General features: G+C 44.3%; 2 protein-coding genes across 7 annotated transcripts in view; one reads left to right on the forward strand and one right to left on the reverse strand.

Moving 5' to 3' along the window:
* Positions 1-333: 333 nt before the first annotated feature.
* Positions 334-13,113, forward strand: RS1 (retinoschisin 1). The gene is made up of 6 exons (XM_040532573.1): positions 334-462; positions 6,504-6,529; positions 7,175-7,280; positions 12,068-12,209; positions 12,348-12,543; positions 12,776-13,113. The coding sequence occupies exons 1-6, from the start codon at positions 411-413 to the stop codon at positions 12,926-12,928; spliced, it is 675 nt and encodes a 224-aa protein (XP_040388507.1). The 5' UTR covers positions 334-410; the 3' UTR covers positions 12,929-13,113.
* Positions 13,114-15,446: 2,333 nt separating this feature from the next.
* The window catches only part of CDKL5 (cyclin dependent kinase like 5), a 135,717-nt gene continuing 123,766 nt past the window's right edge, over positions 15,447-27,397 (reverse strand). For 5 of the 6 annotated variants that reach the window (XM_040532605.1, XM_040532585.1, XM_040532594.1 and 2 more), the window contains 3 exons: positions 25,176-25,298; positions 23,919-24,038; positions 15,447-22,693 (listed from right to left, as the gene is read on the reverse strand). In XM_040532605.1, coding sequence (XP_040388539.1) covers positions 22,307-22,693; positions 23,919-24,038; positions 25,176-25,298 — 630 coding nt within the window. In that variant the 3' untranslated portion in view covers positions 15,447-22,306. The remainder of the gene's footprint in view (positions 22,694-23,918; positions 24,039-25,175; positions 25,299-27,397) is intronic. The other variant, XM_040532619.1, reaches the window with a different exon arrangement.

The following is a 27,397-nucleotide window of genomic DNA, read 5'->3' on the forward strand; positions in this document are numbered from 1 at the left end:
AGGTAAATAGTTGGCGTGGAAGATAGTTAATGCATATTGCACAAAACAGACAATATTCACTACATATAATAGACTATATTTTATAAGCATTAGACGCGTCCTCTGCGTTTGTATGGGGGGTATATATGGTTTCTAGGTAGGCATATCCTTGTTTATGTGGACATGTCTAAATACACAGCTGGATTCACACTCACAGTGCCAGTACCTCAGTACTTTTTACCTTTTACCCATGGCACATCCTCTAGGATGCAGCTTGACAGTAATAATTGTGTGGTTGGCTTGATGCTACTTGATAAAATCCTGAGAATGGAGGAGCGTAAGGTGCTTAGGCAACGCTTAAGTTAATCTCATTCCTTCCCAGAAAGCTGAGCAGCCGGCTAAGAAGCTATTCCTGAAAGAGGAAGGAAAAGATGGAGCTCAAGATGGGAAGCGTCCTGCTGTCTCTTCTTTTCTGGTACAAAGGTATGCACTTTGCCTCCCGAGAGGTGCTTTCTGATGTCCCTCTTTGTATTCCTTGTTTCATCCACTCCTCTTTGTGCTGCTGGAGGCTGTGGGGTACAGGGTGAGCTCCTCTCTGCACTCTCATGGAAGCATAATAATAATTCAGGGAAAGGAAAAATTGTGGAGGAGATGTGTAATTTATGTACATGAGTGAGCAGCGTTCTTACAGCTCTATGAATATTCAGTAGTACAACTTTGTCTTACAAAGTAATTGCAGAGTAAAAAAATTGCCATGTAATTTGTCAAAATATGAATTTGCACAGAAAATTGTAGTGCAGCTGAGCCAGTTAGTAAATAATAATGCTGATTTGAAAAATGAGGTACAGTAGCATATGAAAGACTGGTCCTTCATTAATCAAAACTCTTGATTAATCAAAACTCGATCATTTTCTTTAGCAGCAAGACATTGCTGATAGAGATCTGCTTTTTCTTAAAGGCTCTTTCAGGTATTTTGTCCTGGAAAAGAATTTCAAAGGCTCTTTAAGAATAAAAACCAATCAGAAGTTAAAAAGTAAATGGGAAAAGTGTTTATCAATCTTGGGGCTTTCTCAAAGTTACTTTTCAGAAAAGTAGCGATGATAGCAGTTAAGTGGGAGCTAGAAGACAGAAATTTCCGGGTGATGGTCTCCTTCTGTTTTAATTAACCCAAATTTGGAATGAGGAGATCATTTTTGTATTGTGTTTGAACTTCTGACTTATTCAAAGCTGACAGGAAGGCTCTGAACGTCTTAAGGATGAGGTTGCTCTCACTGGGTGCTGTGCAGTATCTACAAACATAAACATGTAGCTGGAATATGATGTGTCAGTGTGGGACAGATGTATCACCCATAGATGTTGAATTCTCAGTGTTTCCCCTTGTCTAATTTTTAAAGTCCTCCTCTATTTCCATCACTTATTTTGGTCTACCAAACGCAATGGGCAGGAAAGCGTTCCTCAAGTAGCCGTACCTCCATTTCATCCCGGTATGCTCAGATGTAGCCTGCTCCAATTAACGGGTCTTCCTTTTCATCTTCTAGCAAATAGTTGTTCACTGCCCTCGTACCAGATTTCTCAGCTGTCCTTCATTTCACATAGAAATGTTACTCGTGCCTGAGCTTCTTGGAAGGGGGTTGTTACCCAGACTCCAGCACTTTTTCCCGATGGGCGCATTACTGCAATTAGCCCTTGGAACGAGCTTGTACCCTGCTCCGAAGCCCAGGCACAGCTTGCTTTTAATAGACACCCACACATCAGGATATTTTCAGAGAGCCTGCAGTGAAAAATCACTTGCAGGATCACTTTCCAGGCATCACTATTTTGGTATTTTTTTTTTTCCTCCCTAGTTTACTGCTTTTTTTAATCTACTGTGTAATGTTTTCATATTTTCCTGTGCTCCACGGCCCAAGCAGCCCCTTCCACATGATCGGCGGGCAGTGACCCTTTGCCCAGGCCCCCCTCTGGCCCCCTCCTCTCTCACTATGGACAAGGTGCTGGGGGGTCAGCCCCGAGCCACCTGCCCCGATGCCACCATAAGCTCCTTAGCGATTTTCTCCAGCAGAGCCAGCGGCTTAGAGGAGCACCCCGGCCTCCGCACTTTGGCTGGGCTCCCACTTGCTGGGGACCCTGCCGAAACAGCAGCAGCAGCAGCAGCAGCAGCAGCAGGATCCTGCACCAGCACCCCAGAAGCTGCCAGCCCCATCTGTAGCACCCCAAGTCAGGGGTAACATGAACACGGTTGGGGCATGTTGAATGTGACGTGCTGGTGCCACGTCGCTCCGTCCCAGCTCATCACATGTCGGGGAATAGGCACATCTCAACAGTTAGAAAGGGTGCATTTTTTTTTTTTCACCCCTTTATATTTTTCACAGCTTTGGAAAATCAAAACCAAAAACCAAAAGCCCAAACCCGCCTTCGGATCGCACTAAATAACATCTTTAGTGTCACCCTTTGGCACAGCTGATACATCCAGCAAAATTACTAAAATTACTATGCAGGCAATGCTCTGCATAGCCAAGTGAGAAGGAACAAACACGTCAATAAGATCAGAAAAGGCCAAAAATTTTCAAAGGAACACTTTGGGAAAAAGATAATTGCCCTGCTTGAAAGAAGAAGAGGGGAAAAGGTTGATTTTTTTTTCTGATTTTTTTTTTTCAAATATTTTCACAACATAAAAGATTTGTAGAAACACTGTGGAGACAGCAGGTGTAAAAGCAAAATGACTATGAATTAAATAGGTATACTTGTCCTTATTTATATAAGGTTTTTATAACTTTGAGAGAAATACCAGAACATATTAAATGAAACATGATACAAATGAACAAAAATGGAAACCAAATTAAAACGCCATTTAAATAAAGAAAATTAAATACAAGTGAATACAGGAAAAAAAAACAGAGCAACAAAATACATGAGGAAAAAGGTAACAGCATTAAAGCACGAGGGAGGAGCTGAGCGCGATGGATGAGCCCCTCTCCCCTCTGCAGCAGTGCTGGCGCTGCGGTGCCTCTTGCCTGTGGTCGCTGGCTCTAGCGCTGAGCAGCAACCAGGGGAAGCAGGCTGAGCATGTGGGAGCCCCTGGATGAGTGTCCCGGTTTCATGATGCCTGTGTGGCACCCCAAATCTTGTGCTGGAGGCAGATCTGAAGACTCCAGGGTGGCTCCTGCCTGCAGATGAAGATAACTCACCTCTTTTTTCGGAGGGCTTGGGACCCTTTGGGTGCAAAATGCCGTGCGGCTTCGTGGCTGCTTTGCAGGCGGAAAGGTGTAGTACTGGTGAAAAGTGTGCCCCCACCAAGGGCTCATCACGGCCCTTTCCTGGCTGCGTTTGCCCCCTTAGGAGGAGGTTTCCCACTCTTTGGAGATAAAGGTGCTCTTTGCTCTTGGCCCTCTGTGTTGCCTTACCTAACTGCTTGCTGCGGCTCTTGTGTTGTAGCGCTCAAGAGAGAGCAGCACCTTTCCAGAAACGCGATAAAGCCAGTGCTATTCATTCCATTCTCCTCTTTTATTCCTGAGACAGCTTTTCTGGGGCCACAGTCACATCCCTCCATGTTTTAAAATGCTTTCCTTCCCCCTGTACAATGTCCCACACGTGCAGGAGGGAAGGAGCTGAGCAGCTGCGCAGGAGCAGCCACGCAGGGAACGTGCTGCACCGTGCAGGCTGTGCTCTCCACTAGGAGAAGCAGGGAGAAAATGGTTTTGCTCATCTCTCTGAGCCCTGTTCAGTGGAGACGCTGCTTGCACAAACGAGAGGTAACGTTATTTTCCAGATGAAGATCTAGGCCACCTAAATTGTCAAGTCAATAAACAGTCATTAACATTTTCCACATACTGTGCCTGCAATGAGCAGGCAACTTACCGACTTACTCCGGTAAATCGAGTGACCGATGTTTGCTCTATGCTTTATTTTAATTCTCCATTTTATGTTACAATGTGCTTTCTGATCCTTGTATATCTGCCATTAATTCTAGCCACTCTAGAAAGGACCACTTGCTGTCATGGCAATATGGTCAGGATGTTCAACGCGATTTCCCAGAGGTGACCTTCTTGAGATGTGCTCAGCCTTTACCCGTGTTACTTCTGGCCACACTTACCTTCCTCCTTTCTATCTTGTGTCTAGTCACATTCTCCATGACCAGAGATTTTCTGAGACCTGCACTTTTCTGTTCCTGTCACTAAAATGACAGTGCTTCATTGCATGGCAGCCTGTTGCGCTCCTGCTGCCCATTCTGGACTTGATGTGAATCCCTGCTCGTTGTTTGCAGCCACACAATGACCCCCGGCATTCAGACAAGCACCTTGGCCTTTGCAAATTGCAGGACTCACACAAACCTCACTGGGGAAACTCCTGTGGTGGTCACTGAGCCATCACCGGGATCCTGCCCTGAAGAGCATTGCAGTCTGGGCTTAAACCAGACATTGCACTGCTAGAAAGAGGAGGGAAGGGGAGAAGCAGAGAAAAGACATCCTGTCCACCAGGATGGGCACCCAAATCCATGCACAGGTGCTTAACTGAGCCCCAGTCCCCACGTGCTGTGCTGTGCGGCAGCATTTGTGGCCAGCCGTGTGTTGGATGTGTCTCACGGCACGTGGGATGGAGGGACAGGAAAGGGGCAAGCTGTATCTCCCTCTCTCTCATGAACGCGCACAAATAATGTTTTATTTCACTGAACTGATGGTTTGCCAAATGTCTTGGGGCATTTCAGGGGCTTTAAATAGGGCTCTTTCCTTTTTAATGTTTCTTTCTTTCTTTTTTCTTTTTTTTTTTTTCAATCCTGTGCTTTTAAAACAACAGCCTGCGGCGGCCGTGCAGGACTTAGACTCTTCCACGAATTGCAGCAATTCGTTCTGTCTGACCTACAATTACCAATTATCTTTGTAACCTTCCTTGAAGGCAAACACGCTCACTAAAAAAGCACGCTGGCCATCACATTTTTAGACTATTGGCAGCTAGCTTTCCTCTTCATTTCCTTTGTAGGACAGGGCCCATCACAGCTGTAAACACACCAATATATCAATTACTACTTTTTCCAGCCAACTGCAGGCAAGGGCATCGCTCCGTCTGCTTTCCTCTCCCAACACCAGGGCCTCTCAGGCCACGCTGCCCAGGTGGGACATTTGGAGGTCTGCTTAACGGTCCTGGGAAACTGAAGCAAAGGCAACCATCTCTGTATTTAAAAATGTTTTTATGTATTTCTTTACCATTTTGTTCCTTTATAAGCTCTTCTTTCAGGCTCTTGATACATTCGAGCTCACTATCAAACCCTAGGAGCCGTTGCATTTCAGTAACAAACAGAGCTTTGTATACAGTTTATATTTCAGTTGATTATAATTGCACAGCATTTGTGAATCTTTTGAGACGAAACTTGCTGTATAAATGCAAGATGTAAATTACCAGCATTAGTTGGACCTTCCTAGGCTCAGCAAAGTAACAGTGTGTGAATGAATAAATCATAACTAGATTTCAGTGAATAATTCAGAGCCTAATACATTTGATAAAAAGATCCTCTTTTCCTATTCACAAAAGCTCTGTTTGGAGATTGCTGTATTCTCATGGTTTCTGTATGCAAGATTTTACCTGCTCCATAGCTTGGTTCTTAGTGGCTTGGAAGTTCACCGTGGGTATTGGAAACGTGAGGTCTGACATCTGACTTGTATTGATGAAGTATCAGCAGTCACAGGAGCTTCTAAAAAATGATTTTCATAGCTGTCTGGACACTATTCTGCCAGCCCAAATGCTATTAAAATAGTCAGCTTTGGACTTCATGGGGAAGTGGGAGAGCCCTTTCAGCAAGGAAAGGGTTTGTATAAAAAAAGCCATTGCTCAGGGACGGGCAGAAGATAAAACAGGTCAGGCGTTGCAAAAATAGCAGCTCTTCCTCTACAGCCACTGCACCTCCCACCCCCCTCTCCCCCTCAAAAAAAACAAACCAACCAACCAAAAAAAGAACAAAAAGGAGTCTTGCATGTAAGACTGCTTGGGAAGACCTATTTACATTTTGTTTTCCTCCGTCTCAGTTCAGAGGGAGGGCTCTCGTGACAGCCACCTCTAGGGAAGTCATGTCCCCTCCGAAGCCACCAGTGACTGGCAGTGGCTGCAGGCTGGGATTTCACCCTTCGTCAGCTCACAAGTTCCATGGGCAAAACGGGAAATAAAAACTTTAGGGCAGGAAGATGGAAAGGAGGAATAGCTGGAAAGCAGAGGCTGAAGCTAATGTGGATTTCTCCTCAGGATGTTTCAGGCATGTCTGATCAGAAAGAGGAGACATCAAAGCCATCAAAAGGAAAACCCATTGGGAAGTAGCAATGACATCGGCATACAGTGTCCTGTTCCTGCCCATGTTGATACCCATGTCCTCTTGCTTTCCCCTGGCAATCAGCCTGGGGAGAGGCATTAGATTCATCAGTCCTTTCTCCCTTTATTTGTACCCAGTTCAGGAGTAATACTCCTTGCATTTCCTGATGTTCGCAGGCAGCATCTTCATGTCTGAACTCTCTCTCTTCTTCCCTCCATGCCTCCTGCCCCAGCTGCGCTGGCCCTCTCCCCCAGCGAGGTAAGTCCTCACGGCTGGCTCGGCTCCCACAGGTGGTAGGAGAAGCAGCAAGTGCTCAGCACCTCCAGGGGCCAGGTGGAGTAACGCGGGGTGGGTGTGGGACCACATCTGCTGTGGGTTTGTTAGCAGGTTCAGGGCGCTGGTCCCCTTAGCGGAGGCAATTTTCAAATCTTTGTATTTTGAAATTCTTCCTATGCCTTCTTCACGCAATGAAAGAGTGAATCTGGGTTTGTACCCATGAAGGTCACCCAAGTTTCACAGGCAGCATTTAAGAGCAGCTGTTGGCATCAGCGAGTAAAATCTGACCCCCAGAAGGTATATGGTGCCAGGGTCTCCTCTGGCTCACTCTGCAACAACCTTCCACTGCCACTCTTGCAGTGTCCTTTGGGGGGCACCCAGCTGGGAGGTGGCCGCTGGCACTTGCTCGGTGGCATGGTTTGGGGGCCCTGAAGTCTGTGGTGACACTGTGGTTCAGCAGCAGCCAAGTAGGTTGCAAAATTTAGATGCAGACACCTTTTATTTCTCTGTGGATGTCACCCTACGTGACCATACAGGTGACTAAGCTCACTTCTGGACTCGTTTTTAGCTTTGTGTCATTATTGATGATTGTTTAATTATTTATTTATTTTTTTACTTTCCCCTTAGGATGAGAGACTGGAGCTGTGGCACAGCAAGGCTTGCAAATGCGATTGCCAAGGAGGTCCTAACTTGGTGTGGTCCAGCAGGACTAACAGCTTAGAGTGCATGCCAGGTAATGGGCTCTCTCTCTTTCAACAATTGTTGCGTTATGGTCTTCAGCAGCTTCCTCCATTTCATCTTATGTTGTAATGAGGACGTTACAGCAGTGCTTGCTCCAAACCCAGCTGCCAGTGGGGCTGGTGGAGCTCTGCCCATGGGAGGTGCAGGGTGACCATGAGCCAGCGGAGGGGCAGCAGCAGCCCAGGCCTGGAGAGGGTACCTGCTGTCCCTGTAGCCCCCAGCACTGGTGCTCCAGCAGACTGCCCAGGGAAGCTAATGGATGTGCAGAATTTGCTTTAGGAAACTTCTTGTACCACGTGGGTTGACTTCCTCATGCTGCAGTTTGGCCTATGACTTCTTCTGTCCCCAGGGATCAAAGAAAATGGTTTATCCTTTCTTTGCAACATCTTTTTAAGCAATAGGTGGCCATAATTATGTTTCAGTTTTCTCCGGGCTGCCCCTGCCCAGCTCCTCAGTGACCCAACTTCCTTGATTTCTGTTCATGCTCTTTCCTCTACAACTGCTCCTCATTTTCTCTGAGGTGTTACCCCAGAAAGGCTTTATTGGTGCCAGACTGGTCTTTGGATTTAGCTCATGTGACCCACAGAACCACCCTCCCGTCTACACCTGTGTCACATCGATGCCCAGAGGGATTCACAGCTCTGTCCAGGTGCCACCGAAAGAGGTATCTGCCTTATGCCCACAAGCAACTACCTCTTCCCAGCTCCTGCAGGAGGCCGTGCAATGGCTGGAGGTGTGTTTTGCTGCCCCTGGTTCCCCAGGGGAGATGTGGGGACTGGCCACCCCGGCACCCAGTGTCTGGCCTTGCTGCTCTGCCAGAAGACGAGGGTGGGTGGGTTACCCTGGAAGCACTCTGAGTGGAGCCAAGACGGGCTGGAAAGCAAATAAAAACACGCATTTGCAAGAGACGGAAGAGATGACATCGCCGGCAGAGCTTGCAGAAATGAGAGGGGGAAAAAAACAGGTGTTCCTATCCCACGCTGGTGTTGGATGTGAAGGCTTCCCACCCGCGGCGTGACTCAGCGGATGAGCGCAGAGGCTTTCCAGCCATCCTCACCCAGCCGTCTGCTTCCCCTGAGCTCTCTCTCCCTCCACGTATCCCACTCCCACAGAAGCCATGTCAACCCCAGGGCTCAGCCAGCTGGGGCATGGCCCGCAGGCTTCTTCCCTGTTCAAAGAAACTCTCAGGAGAGGATTCATCTGCCCTGGGCATGGGTCAGCATTTCAGGTTTTCCACACCATCCCTCAGTTTTGTCAAGATTTTTCTGTCTGCCACAGTATAAAAAGGACATAAAACTACTAGAGAGCATACAAAGGAGGGCAACAAAGATGGTGAAGGGTCTAGAGGGGAGGACGTATGAGAAGCAGCTGAGGTCCCTTGGTTTGTCCAGCCCCAAGCAGAGCAGGCTGAGGGGAGGCCCCATGGCAGCCTGCAGCTCCCTCACAAGGAGAGCGGAGGGGCAGGCGCTGAGCTCTGCTCTCTGGGGACAGCGACAGGACCCGAGGGAACGGCATGGAGCTGGGACAGGGGAGGGTCAGGCTGGGTGCTGGGGAAAGGGTCTGCACCCAGAGGGTGGTCAGGCACCAGGGCAGTGGTCATGGCACTGAGCCTGCTGGAGTTCAAGGAGTGTTTGGACAGCGCTCTCAGACACATGGTCTGATTTTTGGGTGGTGCTGTGGGGATCCAGGAGTTGGACTCGATGATCCTTGTGGGTCTCTTCCAACTCAGGATATTCCATGATTCTGCGGGTCTGTGTTGGCCTTGTGCAGGACCATGTACCCTCCACCACGCTGTCCCCTGACCATGCATGATGTCCCCTTTCCCCTCCATCCCTCCTGCCAGAAGGGAGCAGCCATCTTGCCAACCATCTTTGTCACTGCATCTTCACGAAGCCCACAAGTGGTGGGTAGGTACCTGCGGCCCTTCTGTCCTTTTCTGAGTTTCACTCCATTCAGAAGGTATCCCTTGCATTTCCATATACTACACGTATAACCGTATCCCTTTGCATGGAGCTGTGTGTAAGCATACTTTGGAGAAATACAGGTTACCACACACTCCAGATAACCACATAGGATCCCCCTGCTTCCTGCAGTCCTGGTGTCATGCGTAAATGATAGCATCAACACATTCAAAGCACTGCAAAGCCTTGTGGAAATGCTGAGTTGCAGGTGGCGCTGGATAACCCATTCAGAAGTCCTTCTTGTGGTGGTTCCCTACCAGTGCTTACTTCTGGGATGCCAGCCTGTTCTTACGTTGCAGACTCTTGCTGTTTAATAGTGCTTTTTTTTTACCTTAATGGCATGCAGTTCTCAGTCTAAAGCCTTGCAAAAACATGGTACTGCACTGCTGTCACCTGCACCAAGGAGGGGTTGGCGGCAGATTTGGCTCTGTTTGATCCAGCTTCAGTTGAGGGAAGGGACATGTATGTGAAAAGAGTGGCTCCAGACCTCCTGGCCAGGTTGGGTGTGAGGGACTGCTCTCACAAGTTATCATCTTGTACCTGAATAGAAGGCTTCCTCCTTGCATAAGGAAGGTCTATTTCCTGGGTAATGCATGTTGCACAACTCCTTGCCTGTGACCATGCTGTCTGGGGAGGGTTTACAGATCAGCTGTGCTGGCGTGGTAGCAGTGCTCTCTCTGCATGGCCTCACAGCCACTCGATGAGTTTCCTTCAGGTCAGCAATAAAGGCATTATGTGATGTAGGTGGTTTGGCTGGGCAGGCACCAAGCATCTGCTTGGGGGTCTCTGTGTGCAGCATGGCACTGTGCGCCAGAAGGTGACCTGCTAATTGCATTGTGGTTGTGTGATCTGTGGATTAGTGTTGCTAAAAGTAAAACCACGCTGCCTTTGAGATAAGCCTGCCAAGTAGTAAACATGTGGGGCCACCTCAGCTGCTCTCTACAAGCAGTTTCTTACACAGAGAAACTTAACCAGTTCCAGGGCCCCCAGCACAAACAAGGACATGGGCCTGTTGGCATGGGTCCAGAAGAAGGCCACGAGGATGATCAAGGGGCTGGAGCACCTCTTCTATGGGCACAGGCTGAGGGAGTTGGGGTTGTTCATCCTGGAGAAGAGAAGGCTGCAGGGAGGCCTTATGGCAGCCTAACAGCACCTAAAGGGGGCTACAGGAAAGCTGGGGAGGGACTCTTTGTCAGGGCGTGTAGTGATAGGACAAGGAGTAATGGCTTTAAACTAAAAGAGGGTAGGTTTAGATTAGATTTAAGGAAGAAATTCTTCACTCAGAGGGTGGTGAGGCACTGAGAGAGGTTTCCAAGAGAAGCTGTGGATGCCCCATCCCTGGAGGTGTTCAAGGCCAGGCTGGATGGGGTTTTGGGCATGATGGGGGGGTTGAACTACATGATCTTTAAAGGTCTCTTCCAACCTAAACCATCCTGTGATTCTATACTTCTATTTACTGAACTTCATTTAATGTGGTGGAAAAGCTGGTGGGGGCATGATTAACTGTCCCCAAGAAGGCAGGTGGCTATAAATCCACAGCATGGTTTTACTCCTGCCACCACATCACATTCAGCCCTTCAGAAAGGTGAAAGCTAATCTGTTTCCTTCTGATTGTTTCTTTAACGTCATATAAATGCGAAGTGTGTGCTGTGGGTGCAGAGGTTTCAAGCAGCTGGTACTGGCCGTTGTTAATGGACTTGGTGTTTCCATGCCTGGAGGAAGGCGGGACAGCAGCTGTGTGGTTTTGGGGGGAAAATACATTAATGAGGGACCAAGTGAACAAAATATGTTAATGAGATATTGACATGCAAGATACTGGCCTGGTGGAAATTGCTGATGAGACTTCGACCGTCCTGCTGGCATGCTTGGGCATTGTGCCAACCAAGGGGCAGTGGCTGGAGGAGGCAGTGGTCACACTGTGCCCTGGGTGTGCTCTGACACCCTGCTCATTTTGTAACCAAGAGGCATTACACCACTCTGTCAGACATGGCCAAGGCTTGAAAATGACCCACCCATGAGCAAAGCTGCACAGAGCTTCACTTGCTCTTTTATTCCCCTTGAAATGAGCCATGCTGATATGGCATGAGGGCACCACACATGCAATGAGTGTGTCCCTGCTCCCCTATGGAGCTGGGCTTGGTAGCCTGAAGATCTGAAGGCAAAAACTCACAAAGAGGTCCCTGAGCCTTCAGCAGGGCCAGGCATTACACCTCACTGACACCGAACTACCTGCACATTTTCCATAAGGCCAGACCACCTCCAAATACAAAGATAATCCCCATAAGAGAAAATGCAGGAGATCTGAGGATGCTTGTGGAGGGATGATTGGAGCAGGCTCAGCAATTTTGCTGTGTAGGCACAGCTGTATATCAAGACAATGAATGGAGGAACTGAAGCTCAGCAAGAAAAGCCATGCCAGACATTTCTAAAGGACCAGGCAGAGGCGAATAGCCTGGAGGCAGGATCAAGGACCACGGATCCATCCTGGATCTGCTTGTGCCTGCTTGCAGGAAGAAGGAAATTGGGAGATCACAACATCTGAATAAAACCTTCCCCCCAAAATGCTGCAAGCAGTACAGACTTAGGCATTTTAATGACTGCATGCAAGAGGAGTGAGATATTAAGCCATTGTGTCCCCTGGGCAGAAAATTCCATAGGGGTTGTTGTCCAGGTTTAAGAGCATCCCCTCCACCCTGGCCAGAGAGGGGAGGGTCCAAAGAAACCACAGAGGGTGTTGACAAAAGAGCCAGGCAAACACAACCAGGAGGCAGAGCAGCTCAGTCCCCGATGGTAGCATGTTTTCTCCCTTGCTCTGCAGAGTGCCCCTACCACAAGCCTCTGGGCTTTGAGTCCGGCGCTGTCACCCCCGACCAGATCAGCTGCTCCAACCCCGAGCAGTACACGGGCTGGTACTCCTCATGGACAGCCAACAAGGCCCGCCTCAACGGCCAAGGCTTCGGGTGAGTCTGAAAATACCTCCCTGTGCACATGGGGGTCCCGTGGGTGGGCACGGGGGGCCGGCCCCCAGGCAGCATGGGGCAGGCAGGGTGGCCCGGGTGGCGGAGGAGGGTGCAGCGGGGCCGGCGGTGTCCCCCCAGGTGTGCCTGGCTCTCCAAGTACCAGGACAACGGGCAGTGGCTGCAGATTGACCTGAAGGAGGTGAAGGTGATCTCGGGGATCCTCACACAAGGGCGCTGCGACGCCGACGAGTGGATGACCAAGTACAGTGTGCAGTACCGCACCGACGAGAATCTCAACTGGGTTTACTACAAGGACCAGACCGGGAACAACCGGGTGGGTGGACTTTGCGCATCGGCCACTTGCAGTGGTGGTGGGCCACTTGGTGGCATGAAAGTGTTGGGCCTTGGGGGAAAGCACCTCAAGACAGGGGGGCTGTGGGAGAAGCAGGGTGGATGGGGCTCAGGGCTTACCCCATGGCATGCAGGGCTCCATCCCTGTGGCCATCCCCCTGCTACGGTGACAGTGAGCGTCACACTGAACCGCCTGCCCGTGCCTCTCTTGCCAGGTTTTCTATGGCAACTCAGACCGGTCGTCCTCAGTGCAGAACCTGCTGCGGCCGCCCATCGTGGCCCGCTACATCCGCCTCATCCCGCTGGGCTGGCACGTGCGCATCGCCATCCGCATGGAGCTCCTCGAGTGCCTGGGCAAGTGCGGCTGAGGCCCTGCCAGCCCCGTGTGGTCCTCTGGGACAGAAATGAGGAGGTGTCCGCCTGTACGGCCACCCCATCTCGCTGGTGATGTGTCCTGCAGCGACGGTCCTGCAGTGTAAACACCCGCCCTGTGAGTGGAAGGGCTTTCTTGAATAAAGCATTGCTTTAGGCCATGCCTGGCAATAAAGCTAAACCCTACTGTAGAAGGCTTTTTTGTTTGTTTGTTTGTTTTGTGGGGCATGCACCAGCAAAATTGGAGTGGTTCATTGCAGGTGATCTGCCTCTTGTGACCTCTTCTGATCTCTATGGGCAGAGAGTTGCATGGCTGCTGTGTGGGGCAAAAGATGAGATGTGACTAAAACTAAAGAGATACGACCAAAAAGATCAGAAAAGCCTTTGGATGTCTGTGAAATTCATCACATTTTATTCATTCACAGGGTGGATGTTTCTGTCATGATTTCCTGCCCCCCCCCCCATATAAAGCCAAATAATAACTGTCAGAAAAATAGGCTGTTCTGGCAAGTCTGAAAACTTCTCGTCTACTATACCAATAGTATGAAGTCTACGGAGATGTAGGAAAGACCAATCCCCACCTGCTGAAATGATGATTATTATTGTGTCACCATATCACTCATGCTTCTCCCCCCGTCCTCCCCCAAAATGAGTTTTGCCTATCCACAAATAGGTTGAGGGGCACATTTTCTTAATAAGAAATCAGTAAATCCATGGGGCTCTCCATTAATGCTAGCATAGCAGTCCAGGCAAGCTCTGCGGGGAAGGTCAGCAGAAGCACATGCCCTTATATACCAAGACACCATGCTAATATACTTGCCACCACATGACTGAGCCTATATTAGGATATAATAAAGCCTCAGAGGAAGGAAAGACTGTGCAGGTAGAAAGGACCTGTGCTATCAGTCTTCCAGCCTCCCAGTTTCAAACAGGACAGCAGACCCTTTTTCCAGACTGAAATGTACGGCGATAAATAAGGTGGAACTAACAGGCACACACTGAATTTCACAGCTCATTTGTGTCCTGCCTCCCCCTGTCCTTTGCCTGCACTTCACCTCTCAGCCTGGACGGGGAAGGGACCTGCTGCTGGCTTTTATCTGCAACATCAAAATGGTGCCCGCTAAAGCAGGCGTTTCTCTTCTCATCTGAGCTATGCCGCTCGCTTCCTAATTGACCTCTGGAAATTCACTTAACCTCTGCCTCTTATCTAAAAAGAGGGGTGCTGAGAGCCTTAATTAATTAAGTGGTCCTAAAACGCTTTTAGAAGTGCACTTGACTTCCACCTCTGCATAAACACACCATATTGAAGTATGAGTGTGACTGAGGGCATTATTAAAGCATGATAGAAGCAGCCAAAACACAATTACACAAATGCAAAGATTTTCCTCATAAAGTCGAACTTTTCCTAGCATAGCAGTGTCATTTTAATTTTGGGCACAGATGCCTCCAATCACCATTAACCAGAGGAGCAACTGTGACAGCCAGAAATGACGCAAAGCAGTGATGAAAAGGCAATCTTCTAGGAGTGAGAAATCCTGCAGGAATTTACCTGCAAAGGTAGGGAGACTGATGTATGGCTTTGCAACTTGTAAAACACAACAGTTTTGAAATAGGAAGTAGGAATAAGAGCTCTTTTTAGCTTCATGACATGAATTTTTAGACTGGAGTGCTTACAGAGAGATGTGACTGTGCTGAGTAGTCAAGCTTGCCCAATCTAAGTTACGTGATAAGAGACCAGCTCTGTCCCTCCACTCCAGCTGTACAGCTCCTAAAAGAGTAGACCCTCTTTCTTAATGCATTCCTGCAGAAATTACCCCTTAATGGCCATCAGAGAGGGAGATACCCACACCCAGTCTGCTCTCTGTCCCAAGGGAGACCAACGTGGAGCACACTGTGGCTGCCACGGTGAGGTGCCTGACCAGGCCTTCTTCAAGGAGGTGGCCGCTCTGTCCTCTGGAGCCCTGCAGGTAGTGCACCGAAGGACACCGAGAGCCTGGGTTTGTTACCATGAGATGATTAGAAGAGTCAGAGCAGAGAGGGGTGCTAAGGGCAGAGCCATGTCCCAGGAAAACAGGATTTCAACTAGGTTTCTGGCTGGGAGCTTTAAAACACTCCCTGCTCCTCAGCTTGTTTCCAATTACCCTGAAGAATGAGGGATTGATGGAGAAATATTTAAAGTTTTTTGAAGCTGTACAAAGTGATAAAAAAAAGTCATGACCAGGACATGCTAAAGGGGAACCCATTAAAGGGGAACCCCCCAGTATCGCTGACACCCAGGTAGTTCCCCAGCAGAGCCTCAGTTTATGCGCGGGAGCAATGCGTTATGCAGCCAGACACGTGCCAGCTTCTCAGACCGGGAGCGTCAGGGCCTAGCAGTAAGGTGCTGGGCATGGGAGCTCTGCTGCCCGCCTGCCCTGCCCTGCTCCTCTGCTCGCGGCCGATGGATGGATGCACCGGGAGGCGCTGCGCAGGGAGCGCGGCAGGAACACGACGAGCCACCGAGCCATGCCAGTGTTCTAGTGCAAAATCTGCATTTTTATTAAAGACATATTTTGGAAGGCCCATTCAAAAATACATTGTGCTCAGTAAAAATTAACCATTTCCATGCTGATAATTAAGGTTACCACAGTTTTTCTTTTTTTCTCTTTTAGAATATTTACAGCAACGATAGAAATTGTACAGAAGTTAAGAATGGAATACATGCCCAAAAAAAATTTGGTAAGGTGTACCAACAACATGATACAAAGGGTTGTAATACAAACACTTTACAAATGGTTTATTAACTTGCATGAAGTCATCCTTAAATATTCAACACATTTTAAAATCAATTTGTATTCCAGGATTAAAAGGATTAACACCACACCACGTTCCTTCCACAACAGAAAGCATGACAGATTTAAAAGTTTGTGCGCTTTAGATTTCTAATAGTTGTTAAAAACATTGGGGAATCTTATCCATAAATTTGGAATTTTTGAAAGCAACCTCCCCAGTCTGGTATTTTTCGAATAGTCTGTATTAGCAGATTGTGAAAAAAGATCCCATTTTTTCTTAACCTAGTTCTTCCTTCTTTCTCCCCAATTAAATAAATTCAGAGTTCAAGATTTTCACAGTGGAGATCTAAGCAGTCCTGGAAGTCCTTAACAGATTAACCAGATTTAAAAATGCCTGCATAGAATTTCCAACAAATTATGGTTTCATGGAAAATTTTAGCTTATTGTTCCATATAAACCAAATGCATATAGATGTTACTCCTTTAGATTACACATATCCTTCAGTAGTATGAGTCTAAGATGTGCACTAGCCAAAAAAAAAAAAAAAGTAAGAAGAAAAGGAAAGCCGAGACAGTTAGCTACACCTAGAGTTTTGCCTTACTAAACAGTTAAAAGCTCTGCCATTGGATTTACAAGTCAAGAGTTTACACCAAGAGGTTCATATGCTATAGGAAACTTGAATAACATCTTCCATCTTGCGCTATGAACATGCTTTAACTTTGCTAATGGAAAGCTCTACGAAAGCAGTTACTTCACAAAGCATTTATACGCCTGTACAGTTAAGATGCCACCTTGCATTTCTCGCAATGGACCCAGAGAAGCAATGCCCTGTAAAACAGAGACCTGGTGGAACAGAAAGCCGGGTAGGCAATGTGTTTTGGTGGGGGCACGATGAGGTACGGTATCTCACCCAGATGAAATGAAAAATAAAAATGAAGAAACTCCTGAGCAAGTCTAAGGATAGCTGTTTGAATAAAACAGCAAATAGGGTGGAGTAGTAGATAAGGCCTCTAACTCCCTGATAATCTGCACTAGAGAAAGAACAAAGAACAAGGCAACTGCATTATTCGAGAACCACATGGGGAAGAGCAAGGGAAGACTGCAAAGCAGTGCAAAGGATGGCGTTAGGATTCTAGAAGGAGAGCTAAGATGGCTTGGAGGTTTTAGAAGTGTATCAGATGAAGGTCCATCAAAATTTTATTACTTGGCTGCTAACAGTGCCTAGAGGAAGAATCTTTTTATACATCTGTTCAAAATTTGGAGTCAATAATAAACTCGGAACAAACAAACCAAACCTCGACCACATTCTGCAAGAGAGAGGAGGTAGATTGACTGGTAGAGAAGACAAGAGATGTGTAGAGTCACTCTTAGCCTTAGTCATAAATTCCAAGTTCAGACCCTTGAGCCACGTTTTAAGAGACACATTTACCTGGCGACATATTTTGGGTTATATTCTAAAAGAGCCTGAGAAGCAATCTGAGCTGCTGGAACAACAGCATTAAAGTATGGAGGGCTCATCCTCTCACTTTCTGTGCATCTTCCAGTTAGTTTGGAAAAAAAGTCACCTTTTGCTCCAATCAGTTGACTGTATGCAATGATATTCCTGGTAACAAATAAGCATCCGAGCACAACTTAGAGCAAGTGAACTTCAAACCTAATCTATCCTGCCTCACGCAGTAGCTATTAAGAAAGACTGCTGAGACAACAGGCTATCTACAACAGGTTTTCTCTTCAGATTAAGAGGATCGCCTGTAAAATTTGCTTTGCTTAACTATCATGAACTTTGCTTCACGATTGCAGAGTGGGGGATCTTCAGTTTCATTACAACATCTGAACCAAGCAATGTCTACAAGCATTCAGTAGCCTGATGAGCCCGAAGCAATGATGCACTGGTGCTGTTTGACTCTGAGAAAGGAGCCGACATCTAGAACTTCCAAGCTGTGTTATATTAAAAGGGTTTACTCAAATTGCTCCCTTTTTAACAAAGGCCAGAAAGTTAAATGGCTTTTCTCCTCATTCACTACAAACCCAGCTAATGAATGGTTAATATCACGACACCATTAGAGAGAACTGTTTGGGGAAAGGCACCCGTTCTTATACAGTGTCCTGATTTAAAGGTCATTTAAAATGATTTAATAGGGCACTTCACCTTTCCAAGCATCTTCTGTGACACTCCTATGCTATTCCAAATGGTGGGCCTACGTACATGAACAGCCCAGATGTGTGACTGAGGATAAAATCCCACTAATAAATGTATTGTTCATGCTAGCTGGAATGGAAAAAAGAAACATTCATTGCCACCCCACATTTTGCAGTATATTATATATGGCTATCCTTTTAAAACTCTTTGTGTGACTGAGATTCAAATATTCTCCCAGTCTCTGACAGTGTTCAGCATATACAGAATTAATTACATGTAGGTATTTCTGAAGCATGTCTCGCTACCAAATTGTTTTAAGACAACAACAACAACAAAAGAATAAAAACCCTGAACACTTCTAGCTCATGGCTCCCCTCGAAAGCAGCTGTTTTTTGTCTTAGCTAAATAGATGACAGCACTGCTTTCAGAGTTCCCTTTGCTACAAGGAATTACAGCACTGAACTGTTAAAAAACACATAGCTTTTTCTGGGTGAACACGGTAGTCTACTCAACTAAGTTATAGAGGCTTTTGAAGAAAAATCAAAGGTTGGTACATGGCTTTTTATATTATGAACATTCATCCTTCAGAAGACCCAACTGCAATGACCAGCGGCGTCCACAAGCCTATCGCAGGACACTGCTGCTTGAAGAATCACTCCAGCTCTGCTCCCCAAACAAGCTGGTCCAGCAGAGAGAAAGGCGACAAGCCTGAAGATGATCTGAGGGTGTGTGTTAAGTTTGGAAGTTTGAGGCCTGCTTTCATATTGATCTAAGAGAGCAACTATCTGTACATATATGGGTACATTGAGGTGGGTCTGACTTGGTATCAGAAATGAAAGCTTGGTACAAGTCCCAAGCCCTGTGGGATGGGGAACTTTTTAGAAAGACTGGATCGAACCTGGGACTGCTGACTTCCTGCCGAGAACTTGTCCTGGTGCTCAGTGCTGGTGACCTCTCGGAGGAACAAGGGATCTTGGACTGTGATAACAGAGCAAAACATGTTAAATAGCCCTAAGGGACTGTTCTCTGTGGTCAGGTCTGGTAAAAAACCCACGTGTTGTTTCAGGTTAATGCATTTTCATGGCAGTTTAAAAGGGCAGCTTAACCACATAGCTTCACACAGTTTCAATTAAGATGAGCTTAAGGTGCTTCTTTGTCAATTAACAAGAGCTCAAGAGCTATAGTAAAAACATATCTACAGGTTTAGGCAGCTTGAGTTCTGCAAAATGACTAACCGATTTCTGAAACTTAGTTTCTTTACTTTTCACATCATTAATGATGCCATAATAAGGCAAAGCAGCTTGCCAAAGAATAAAATGCTGTTTAAATAAGATACTTTATAGTAAGTAAATCTATAGAACATGTAGCACGAGACTCAAAGACCAGTGAAGAGGAAAGCTCACACTTAGAAAATTGTTTGCTCTGTAATTATCTTCTCCTTTATTGAGACAGCAAATCTCTGCCATATAATAAGACTCCTTTGGAAGCCTCAGCAAAATTACATTAGCAATATTTTAAATATTCGGAAGTTAGACCAGGTTAAAAATACACAATCTATCCCAGCACCAGCTGTCTGAGCTGCTGGAAGTTCTTTCTAACAGAAGGAAGAAAATACTACATACATTCAACACAATTTAGTTTTCAACTTAAATCTGTTACTGTTCGTTGAAGTTGAGATGAAATGCAGTATGAAGTAGAAACAACTTTCTGTAAATACGGGCCACCAAATAAATACTTGAACATTCCTTAGGTCACTCTTGAAGCTTTGCTAACTACTTTAAATAGCTATATGTACAGTCAGAGATTACCCTGATTTAACTTAATGCATACTGAGGGAAACAAACAAACAAAGAAAAACCTTGGGAAACATTTTTCCTTGCTAGAAACCAGAATAGCCACATATAGCCCAGTAGCATCATCTCCAGCAGGAAGCTCTTACTATCAAGATACAAATCTTGTAGAGGCAAAAGGAAATATATCCATAAAGTACAGAAGAGTCTAGTCTGAATGCTCACTCGGAGACATTCACATAGTACTGCTTAGAGCCCCACTCCCAGGCAATGCTTTTGTGAGGGATTTCAGTGGCATCAACCCATTTCAAAGCAGAGAACGGGAGTAGTCTAGTTTTGATGAACTGGTGAATAGAAGAGAGATTTTTAAACTATACTGCTAAACTCTGATAGTAAGGACTAGTAAAAATCACAATATCCTTCCTGGATGCCCACTGAACTTATCAAAAACTGAGTATCCTTTCATGTCTACTGTATTTATATATGCTATATAAATACTCTATATGTTATAGCATATATAAATATACTATAAACCATATATATCTATAGAAAATTATACGAACATTTCTTGCAGGCAATTGACAAAGAATTTTTATTTTATAGTTTTTCAAATTTACCAGGCTTAATTTTTGCCCTGGACAAACCTGCTGTAACGTCCTTTCATATTGTACTTGACAAAGATTTTCAAAGTGTTTGTGCCAAATGTGTCATTGTTAGAACTTTGGTATGATTCAAGAGGTACCGAACGTCACGTCCAGTTTGCATTGTTTTCAAAGTAGGAAGTTCAGCTCTTACTGTCTGGCTACTTCTGTTAACTTATCTATGGCTAAGTCATCAATTTTACATTCAGGTTAATCTCTTCTCGGAACAGACAACATATTTGCAGGTACAAGTGTCTTCTGATGACACCATATAGAAAATGAACTATGCTGCAGAGTAATGAGGGAGTTGAATGAACGTGTTTGAAAAGGAAAGATTGTATTGTTCTGACACTACAGGCCTGACTCTCCTCTTATTGCACAAAGTTTAGACTGGCATAACTCTTTTGACTCCTACCAACTCACCTTCCATTTATTTTACTGGTAGCAACAGAGGAATCAGGTTATATATTTGCTATACTTGACATTCACCAACGTAAAGGCAGTTTTAACAATGTTGTACAGGAGACTGGAACCCAAGATCTAGTATTTTGCTGAGACTGGTCACTGAACCGTGTATGGAAATATTGGGACAGTAAGATCTAAGGAGAAATTAAGCTGCACGGCAACCTTCTCCCTCAATATCCAAATATCAGATTTGTAGTTTTAAATACATCCTGAAATATAAGAAAAAGTGCAAGAGTACTTTTAATTTAAATACAGTGTTTATCTTAATAGATTGCTAAAACAAGATGTAAAATACACATATGCATAAAAGCTTACACCATGATCTGCAGTGCCATGCTATGCATTAAGTGTCAAAGTTTGGCATTTCACTTGCAATTCATGCTATGTTTCTTTGGTTTTCACCCCTACTATTAAGTGGAAGAGCACCTGCTTTAGCTTGTAGTCATGGGGCACTTTATCTCTTTAGAGGAAAAAAAAATGGTTCTGGGGCTCTAATCTCTCGATGTAGATGCAGAAATCCTATGATTATTATTAGGAAATCTAAGGACGCAGGGGAGACCATACCACATTTAGATTACTGTACAGTTCTGCAGTCTCTTACATTTAGCCAATACTTCCAACAAAATAGCCCATAATAAAGCTTGGAATTGAATGTTGTCTTTTGTTTGTTATCAGTAATTCCTATAATATTGGGCTCTCATAGCTGAGCAAGATTCATACTGTTACAGTCACATTTATATCCACATTCAACTTCCTTTTATTAGAAGTATAATACTGCACTTTATATCACAAATGTATAAAAATATGGCAGATAGTGTCATAACAATACTTTTCTTTTAAATGAGTATATTTAAAAAACAGACAGTTATTTTCCATTTATATATATATATTTATATATAGAATAAAATACTCCTGATGCAATATATAAATGTTACTATTAGTTTTTTATAGAAACTACTGTAGCTGTTGCACTGCTTCACAATGTTTCAAACAGCTCAAAATAACTTTACATTATAACATAAAAGATATGATTATAACAGTACGATATTAGGTCATCATAAATAAATATTACAAATCCTATCAAATATGGAAGTTTAAAAAACAAATTTAAGACATACAATTTAACTTTAAACCCTTAACGGGGATACACTTTTATCACATAAACCCCACTGTTTTAACTAGGCAGCAAAAAATGTAGTAAGGGCATAGGTCTAGACATGAATGTTTTCACCCTTATAAGTGCCAATACATACCAGAAGTCTCCCAGCTTTCTGACAGAGATGTGCTCTAAGCTGGAATGTAAATGAGAGAAAATGGCAATACATTTTTCTCCCTGAATGGCACACTCTGCCTATCGTCCAGTGACATTTCTGATGACTAGTAATTCATAACTCGACTTGGTTTACTGTATAATCCCTGACTCTCGCTGTGGTGCCAAACAACATAGCTCCACATGTACATATTGCACACCTTTATAAAGCTGAAAATACAGTCTTACCATCACCAGAACCACCACCACTCCCCTACGCTGACCTCCGTGCGAGCTGGCCTACTGCCTGGAGTGCAATTACAAGGCTGTCTCTTTCAGGTCGTTCAGATTTGGCATCCGTGACCGGTTTGTTCGGTTATACGCGTGCCCGTTCTGCCCACTCTTGGAGGGCGGCTGGTCGGAGTAGGGAGGCCCGTCGCTCGCGCTCCTGTTGACGGGGGAGACGTGCCAGGTGGGCTCCAGCTGGCTCGGGATCTGCAGCGTTGGCCTGGCCTTTGCCTGCGGCTCTTGCCGCGCGTTGCTGCTGCCGCTGCTGGAGCTTTGACTCATGGGGTGAATTCGCACTTCAGAAAAAGCAGCTTTGGCCGGCTGGCTTGGTAGGGGCTGGAAGCGAGGCTCGGCAGGGACAGGATGGTTTGAAGAGGAGAGGTGTAACAGCTTGCGAAGAGATTTTAATGGCTGGCTCTAAAAGACATGGGGAAAGCACTTGACCTTCTGCTCTCGTCGCTATTGTATCATATCAGACTTCCTATAACAAAACTGTCATATCCTAAACCGAACATCTTGAACTTTGCAGGACTTCTTCACTTTTAGTATGTACTCACTTGGAATATTTCCTTCCAAGCTACGACTACACACCTGAGAAAAATGATTTCTCATTATCATTCAAATCCATCAGCTACCTGAAAAGATGGAATGGCTAGCTCAGAAAAAAAGCTTTTGTTCCCGTGGGTTATTTTAACCTTATGTCCTATGAAAACAGAGGCACAGACAATTGCACTAGCTCTCCATCTGTCAGTACTCCTGCTATTAACTTTAGAACCTCAGCCACATTTTATGAGGTGCAGATATCAGAAATATGAAGTACCTAAAAATTTGCTGAATGTCAACTGGGGGTTAGAGAGAACCTTGAGTAACTACCTGCACTGAAATAAAGGCTGGCAGAGCTCAGCAGTTTGGTATTTTGTTTGCCTGCAGCAGGGTGGTAAGCAGCTCTTGTCCCTCACAGCTTCTTTAGCTGGTAAAGCAGGCCAAAGGAGAAGAGACACAAGGGGTTACTGAAATGAGTAGCAAGAGCTGGGGTAAGCAAATTGGTAGGATAACAGCTCCATTAAATTCCACAGCTCACAGAACAACTCGCTTCCTCAAACACAGCAGCTGCAACAAACCCTCCTCTTCAGTTTTCAATGTTGTAATGGCAAGAGCATGGCCCAGAAGCTGTCTCCCAATCCCTGTCCCCCAGGCTGGTTTTAGAACTGGAGAACATAAAGCTGCATTCACGCAGTGCGATGCTCCAACGAGCCAGCCTGCATAACCAGCAGCCTGTGCCAGCTGAGGCACAGCCACACAGCAGTAGGCCCTCACTTGAGGGCACTGCCACAGTGCTGCAGTGCCTACTGCGGCTGTGCACTGAAATGTTGTTTGTCTCCAAAACAAACACATAACCACCATTTCTAAAGGCTCAGCGACTGACACAAGGACATACAGTCTCACCTCCTTTCCCTGTCATTCGTGTCTAGATTTTCAAAGAATTATGCAGTAATGCAGGTACATGATTTTTTACATTCAATGAGGAGGGACTGGGGAGGATGGGAAATAACGTCAAATGCAATTTTTCTATTTACCGGAGAAAAACCTGTCAAGACACCTTTGTGATGTTAAAATACAGGGAACTGATAAAGCTACTTACATGAGGCTGGATTTCTGTCATCTTCTCAGGATGCCAATCCTTCTGCCTGCTGCTCTGGTGATTAGTAGAATGAATGGCTTTCTGTAATGCCAAGAGATCCTGACCATCAGTGCTAGGCATCTGCAACAAAACATTAAATACTGGGCTATTAATACATTTCTTAAGAATAGCTATAAATCATTTTCCCAAGTTAATTACACAACGCAAGTGAAGCCCAATACTGCAGCAGAATTGCAATGTCCTTTCATTATTTTTCCCCATAGTAAGTGGCTGCGGAGGTCATGCAGAGTTGCTATACCCTTAGCCCTTGAAGCATTCACATGCTGTTAGTGTTATTTGCTGTAAGAGAGAGCAATTAAACAAGGCTTCCAAGAAAAAAAAAAAAGAAAAAAAAACACAACAAAAAATTGTTGAGTGTCATCTTCATTTAAAAAGCATTCCATACTGCAGTTAAGACCAAGGATCAGTTCTATAAATTTGTTCCTAATTGAAGCAGATCAAAATCATCTCTAAGCTCACATCTGGCCAATTTTTCCATCACAAAGAAAGAGATTTTCTTTTCCTCATCTTCCTGCTCCTCCACAAATAACCCAAACCAAATTAAAAAATAAAAAAATTCAACACCACTAAAAAACAAGAGGTAAATTCATAAAATTTTATGGCAGAAAGGCAATGTAAAGCTTATAGAGACTTTTATTTCAGGAATTTTAAGCAAAAAAGAACAATTAAATTTAACCTATTTTTAATGCAAGCTGCCTTTTATCATGAACAATCAGCACAAACAAAAATATATTAGAAACATGAGTTAAGTTTATTTTTCAGAGAATCCGTCATTAATATCTAATTAATTTTATATATAAAGGAGCAGTTAGCACACAGAATGTATCTCCAATATAGCTATAAAACAAACCAGGTTAATTTTTTTTTCCTGATTGAAACAGAATGAGAAAATTTAAACATCGGCAATTTCACAACTATTTTCCTCCTTTAGCCCTAGTCCCAGGGCTCCTTCTCTCTGGAGCTGTGTATATTACATTTTCAGTATAACAAATGGTCAAAAAACTTTTTTTTTTTTTTTAAAGACATAATCTACTTCAACGGAACCACCAACTTTACTTGAATTTATTGAACTGGCCCAAGATACTTAACTGGCATGAAGAGAAAGTGATCCCATGAAAATAAAACACATGCTGCTGTAGTCAGTAAAATAAGTTTACTGGAGCGTTTTACAGAGCTACTGTACTTAAAAATTAATACCATGGGTAGAGTGACTACAGGAAGCTTTTTCAAAGAAGAACTATGCTTTAAATTATTCTTTGAATTAAAAAGAGGGAAGAGGGATTTCTTGATGCTTGGATTCTCCCCGTTGGTTGAGTTTGTCTGTAATATAAGATACAAAATCTAAATGCATAGTATATCAATTCAGGAGATCTGTCCTTACTATATTAACTCATGATTATATTTTTGTAGTTCCAACAGTACATGGTATCAATCCTATAATCTGCTTCAGGAAAATATAATAGTGATTGAATGAAGAAAGTGTATGGAACAAATTCAAGGAAGTCAATGCATATACAGCATGGAAAAAGAGATCACCTATTCTTATCTCCCATTAGGAATGTACAGTACAAAGTCTTTTGAAAACTGCAGGTAGGTCTTGTTGACTTTACTGAGCTTTGGATCAAATCTTGTACTTTTGGCAAGTGTTTGTTACTTACGATAATGATCTAAAATGTTATGGCATTTCTTTTTTTTATATAAATAAAATATCAAAGATACACTAGTAATAGCAGCAATCGGTTTTAGAATGAGCAGTTGATAGTTACCTCTGGAAGAAAGAAAAGTATTTTATTTTTAGCTTTTAAAAAGAGCTAGGGCTCCAAGATGAATGATTTCAGTTCTGACAAAAATATGCCTTTAACAACTTCACGTACAACTGCAAGGGCACTGGCTGTTATATTTTATTTCTGTAAGACAATCAAAGAGCATACCAATGGATGCACAAACAACAAACAGAACTGTTAAGTATTAAAATTATGAACAAGATGATTTCTCCTCCTCTCAGGTGCAAACAAGCCCAAGACACTTGCTGTGCCATTTGCCTATCAAAAGAAAGCTTTATACTATAACAGTTGTATGACTAAATATAACGATGGGCGCACCACCAGAAGAGATGGTTTTCAAACAACTTTCCCAGCTTCTAGATTCCATCCAAGCTACAAAAGACAACGTCATTAATTAGCACAGCCTGCTTAGAAACTCTATGGTCAGAAGAATTTCCTGTTTGAAGTTCAGTAAATTAAAAAGGAATCAAAGCATCAGTAGGAGAAAGGGTCACTTGCAACTGTTTTTTCCAAAGTACATAATCTCTTCAGATCCATAGCTTGCAATATGTGCCACAATCTGCAAAACTCAGGCTCCTCTGAAGATAGTGCACATTGACACTGTACAAAGCCCTCATGGATACCAAAACGCTTAGTGACAGATTGCAGAAAAAAATGTGATTCTAGCAATCCTCAAAACCTTTTGCTGCATTACTAAAAGATTCCAAAACAAGATAAAAAGGAGAATGGATAAAAACAGCTCTTCAAAAACAATATTGCAAAGAATTCCCATAGCAGACAGTAGTGATTGTTATCCCATAAAGAACTACACCTGGAGAACTCAAGAGAGAATAATCCTCTGCACGAGGAAGTATCAGAAACTGGTATCAGTTCTGCGCTACTGGAGATTTTGAGAATGACATTATTAAGAAGATATCTTTAGTCCAATTTAAGTCATCTTTTATGACTCTTACAATGATCACCAGCAACAAGAAACTTGCCAAATAACAGTGGATGTAAGTAGTAAGCAATGGATGTGATATTATTACCCTCTTAACAATGTGTACTATTGTGTACTATTACATGCTTCTCAATATGACTGTTCTCTGGGTCTAGTTTGTTATTTGCTGCAGAAAGCTTGTATCAGAGTACATAGCTAGAATTACACACATCTAGGACTCTAAGAATTTTAAGCCTCAGAAAAAAATTTGGATAGTCACAAGGTATATGTTAAGATTTTTAATACGAGTACATTATTGCTGTAGTTGAAGAGCTATTACTACAGTGCTGTTAAAAGCTTTTACTACTGAAGTCAAACTTGGAGCTAAATAATTTTCAGGTAATAATTTACATTCGTGGAGGAAGATCCTAATGAACATTCCAATATTCGTTAGGTAGACTTCCTCAACTAACAGACAAAGAACAAAGAACAGTGTTTGAAGCAAACACTTGCACACACATTGGTGTGCAGTCTGTCCCTAGATACTGTCCTGTCAAACAACTACAAGTAGAAACGAAAAGAGGTTTTTCAGTCTCTGGTTGAATGAAGTTGATGTCAGCAAGCTTGTAGATGAGGATGCAAGAGTTTCATCACTATTGCATTTCAGGAATTTTATGCATCTTCCTGTGAAATACTAGGTGTAACTAGCCAATGCA

The sequence above is a fragment of the Cygnus olor genome, chromosome 1 (genome assembly GCF_009769625.2).
Source record: "Cygnus olor isolate bCygOlo1 chromosome 1, bCygOlo1.pri.v2, whole genome shotgun sequence".
Taxonomy (NCBI): Eukaryota; Metazoa; Chordata; class Aves; order Anseriformes; family Anatidae; genus Cygnus; species Cygnus olor.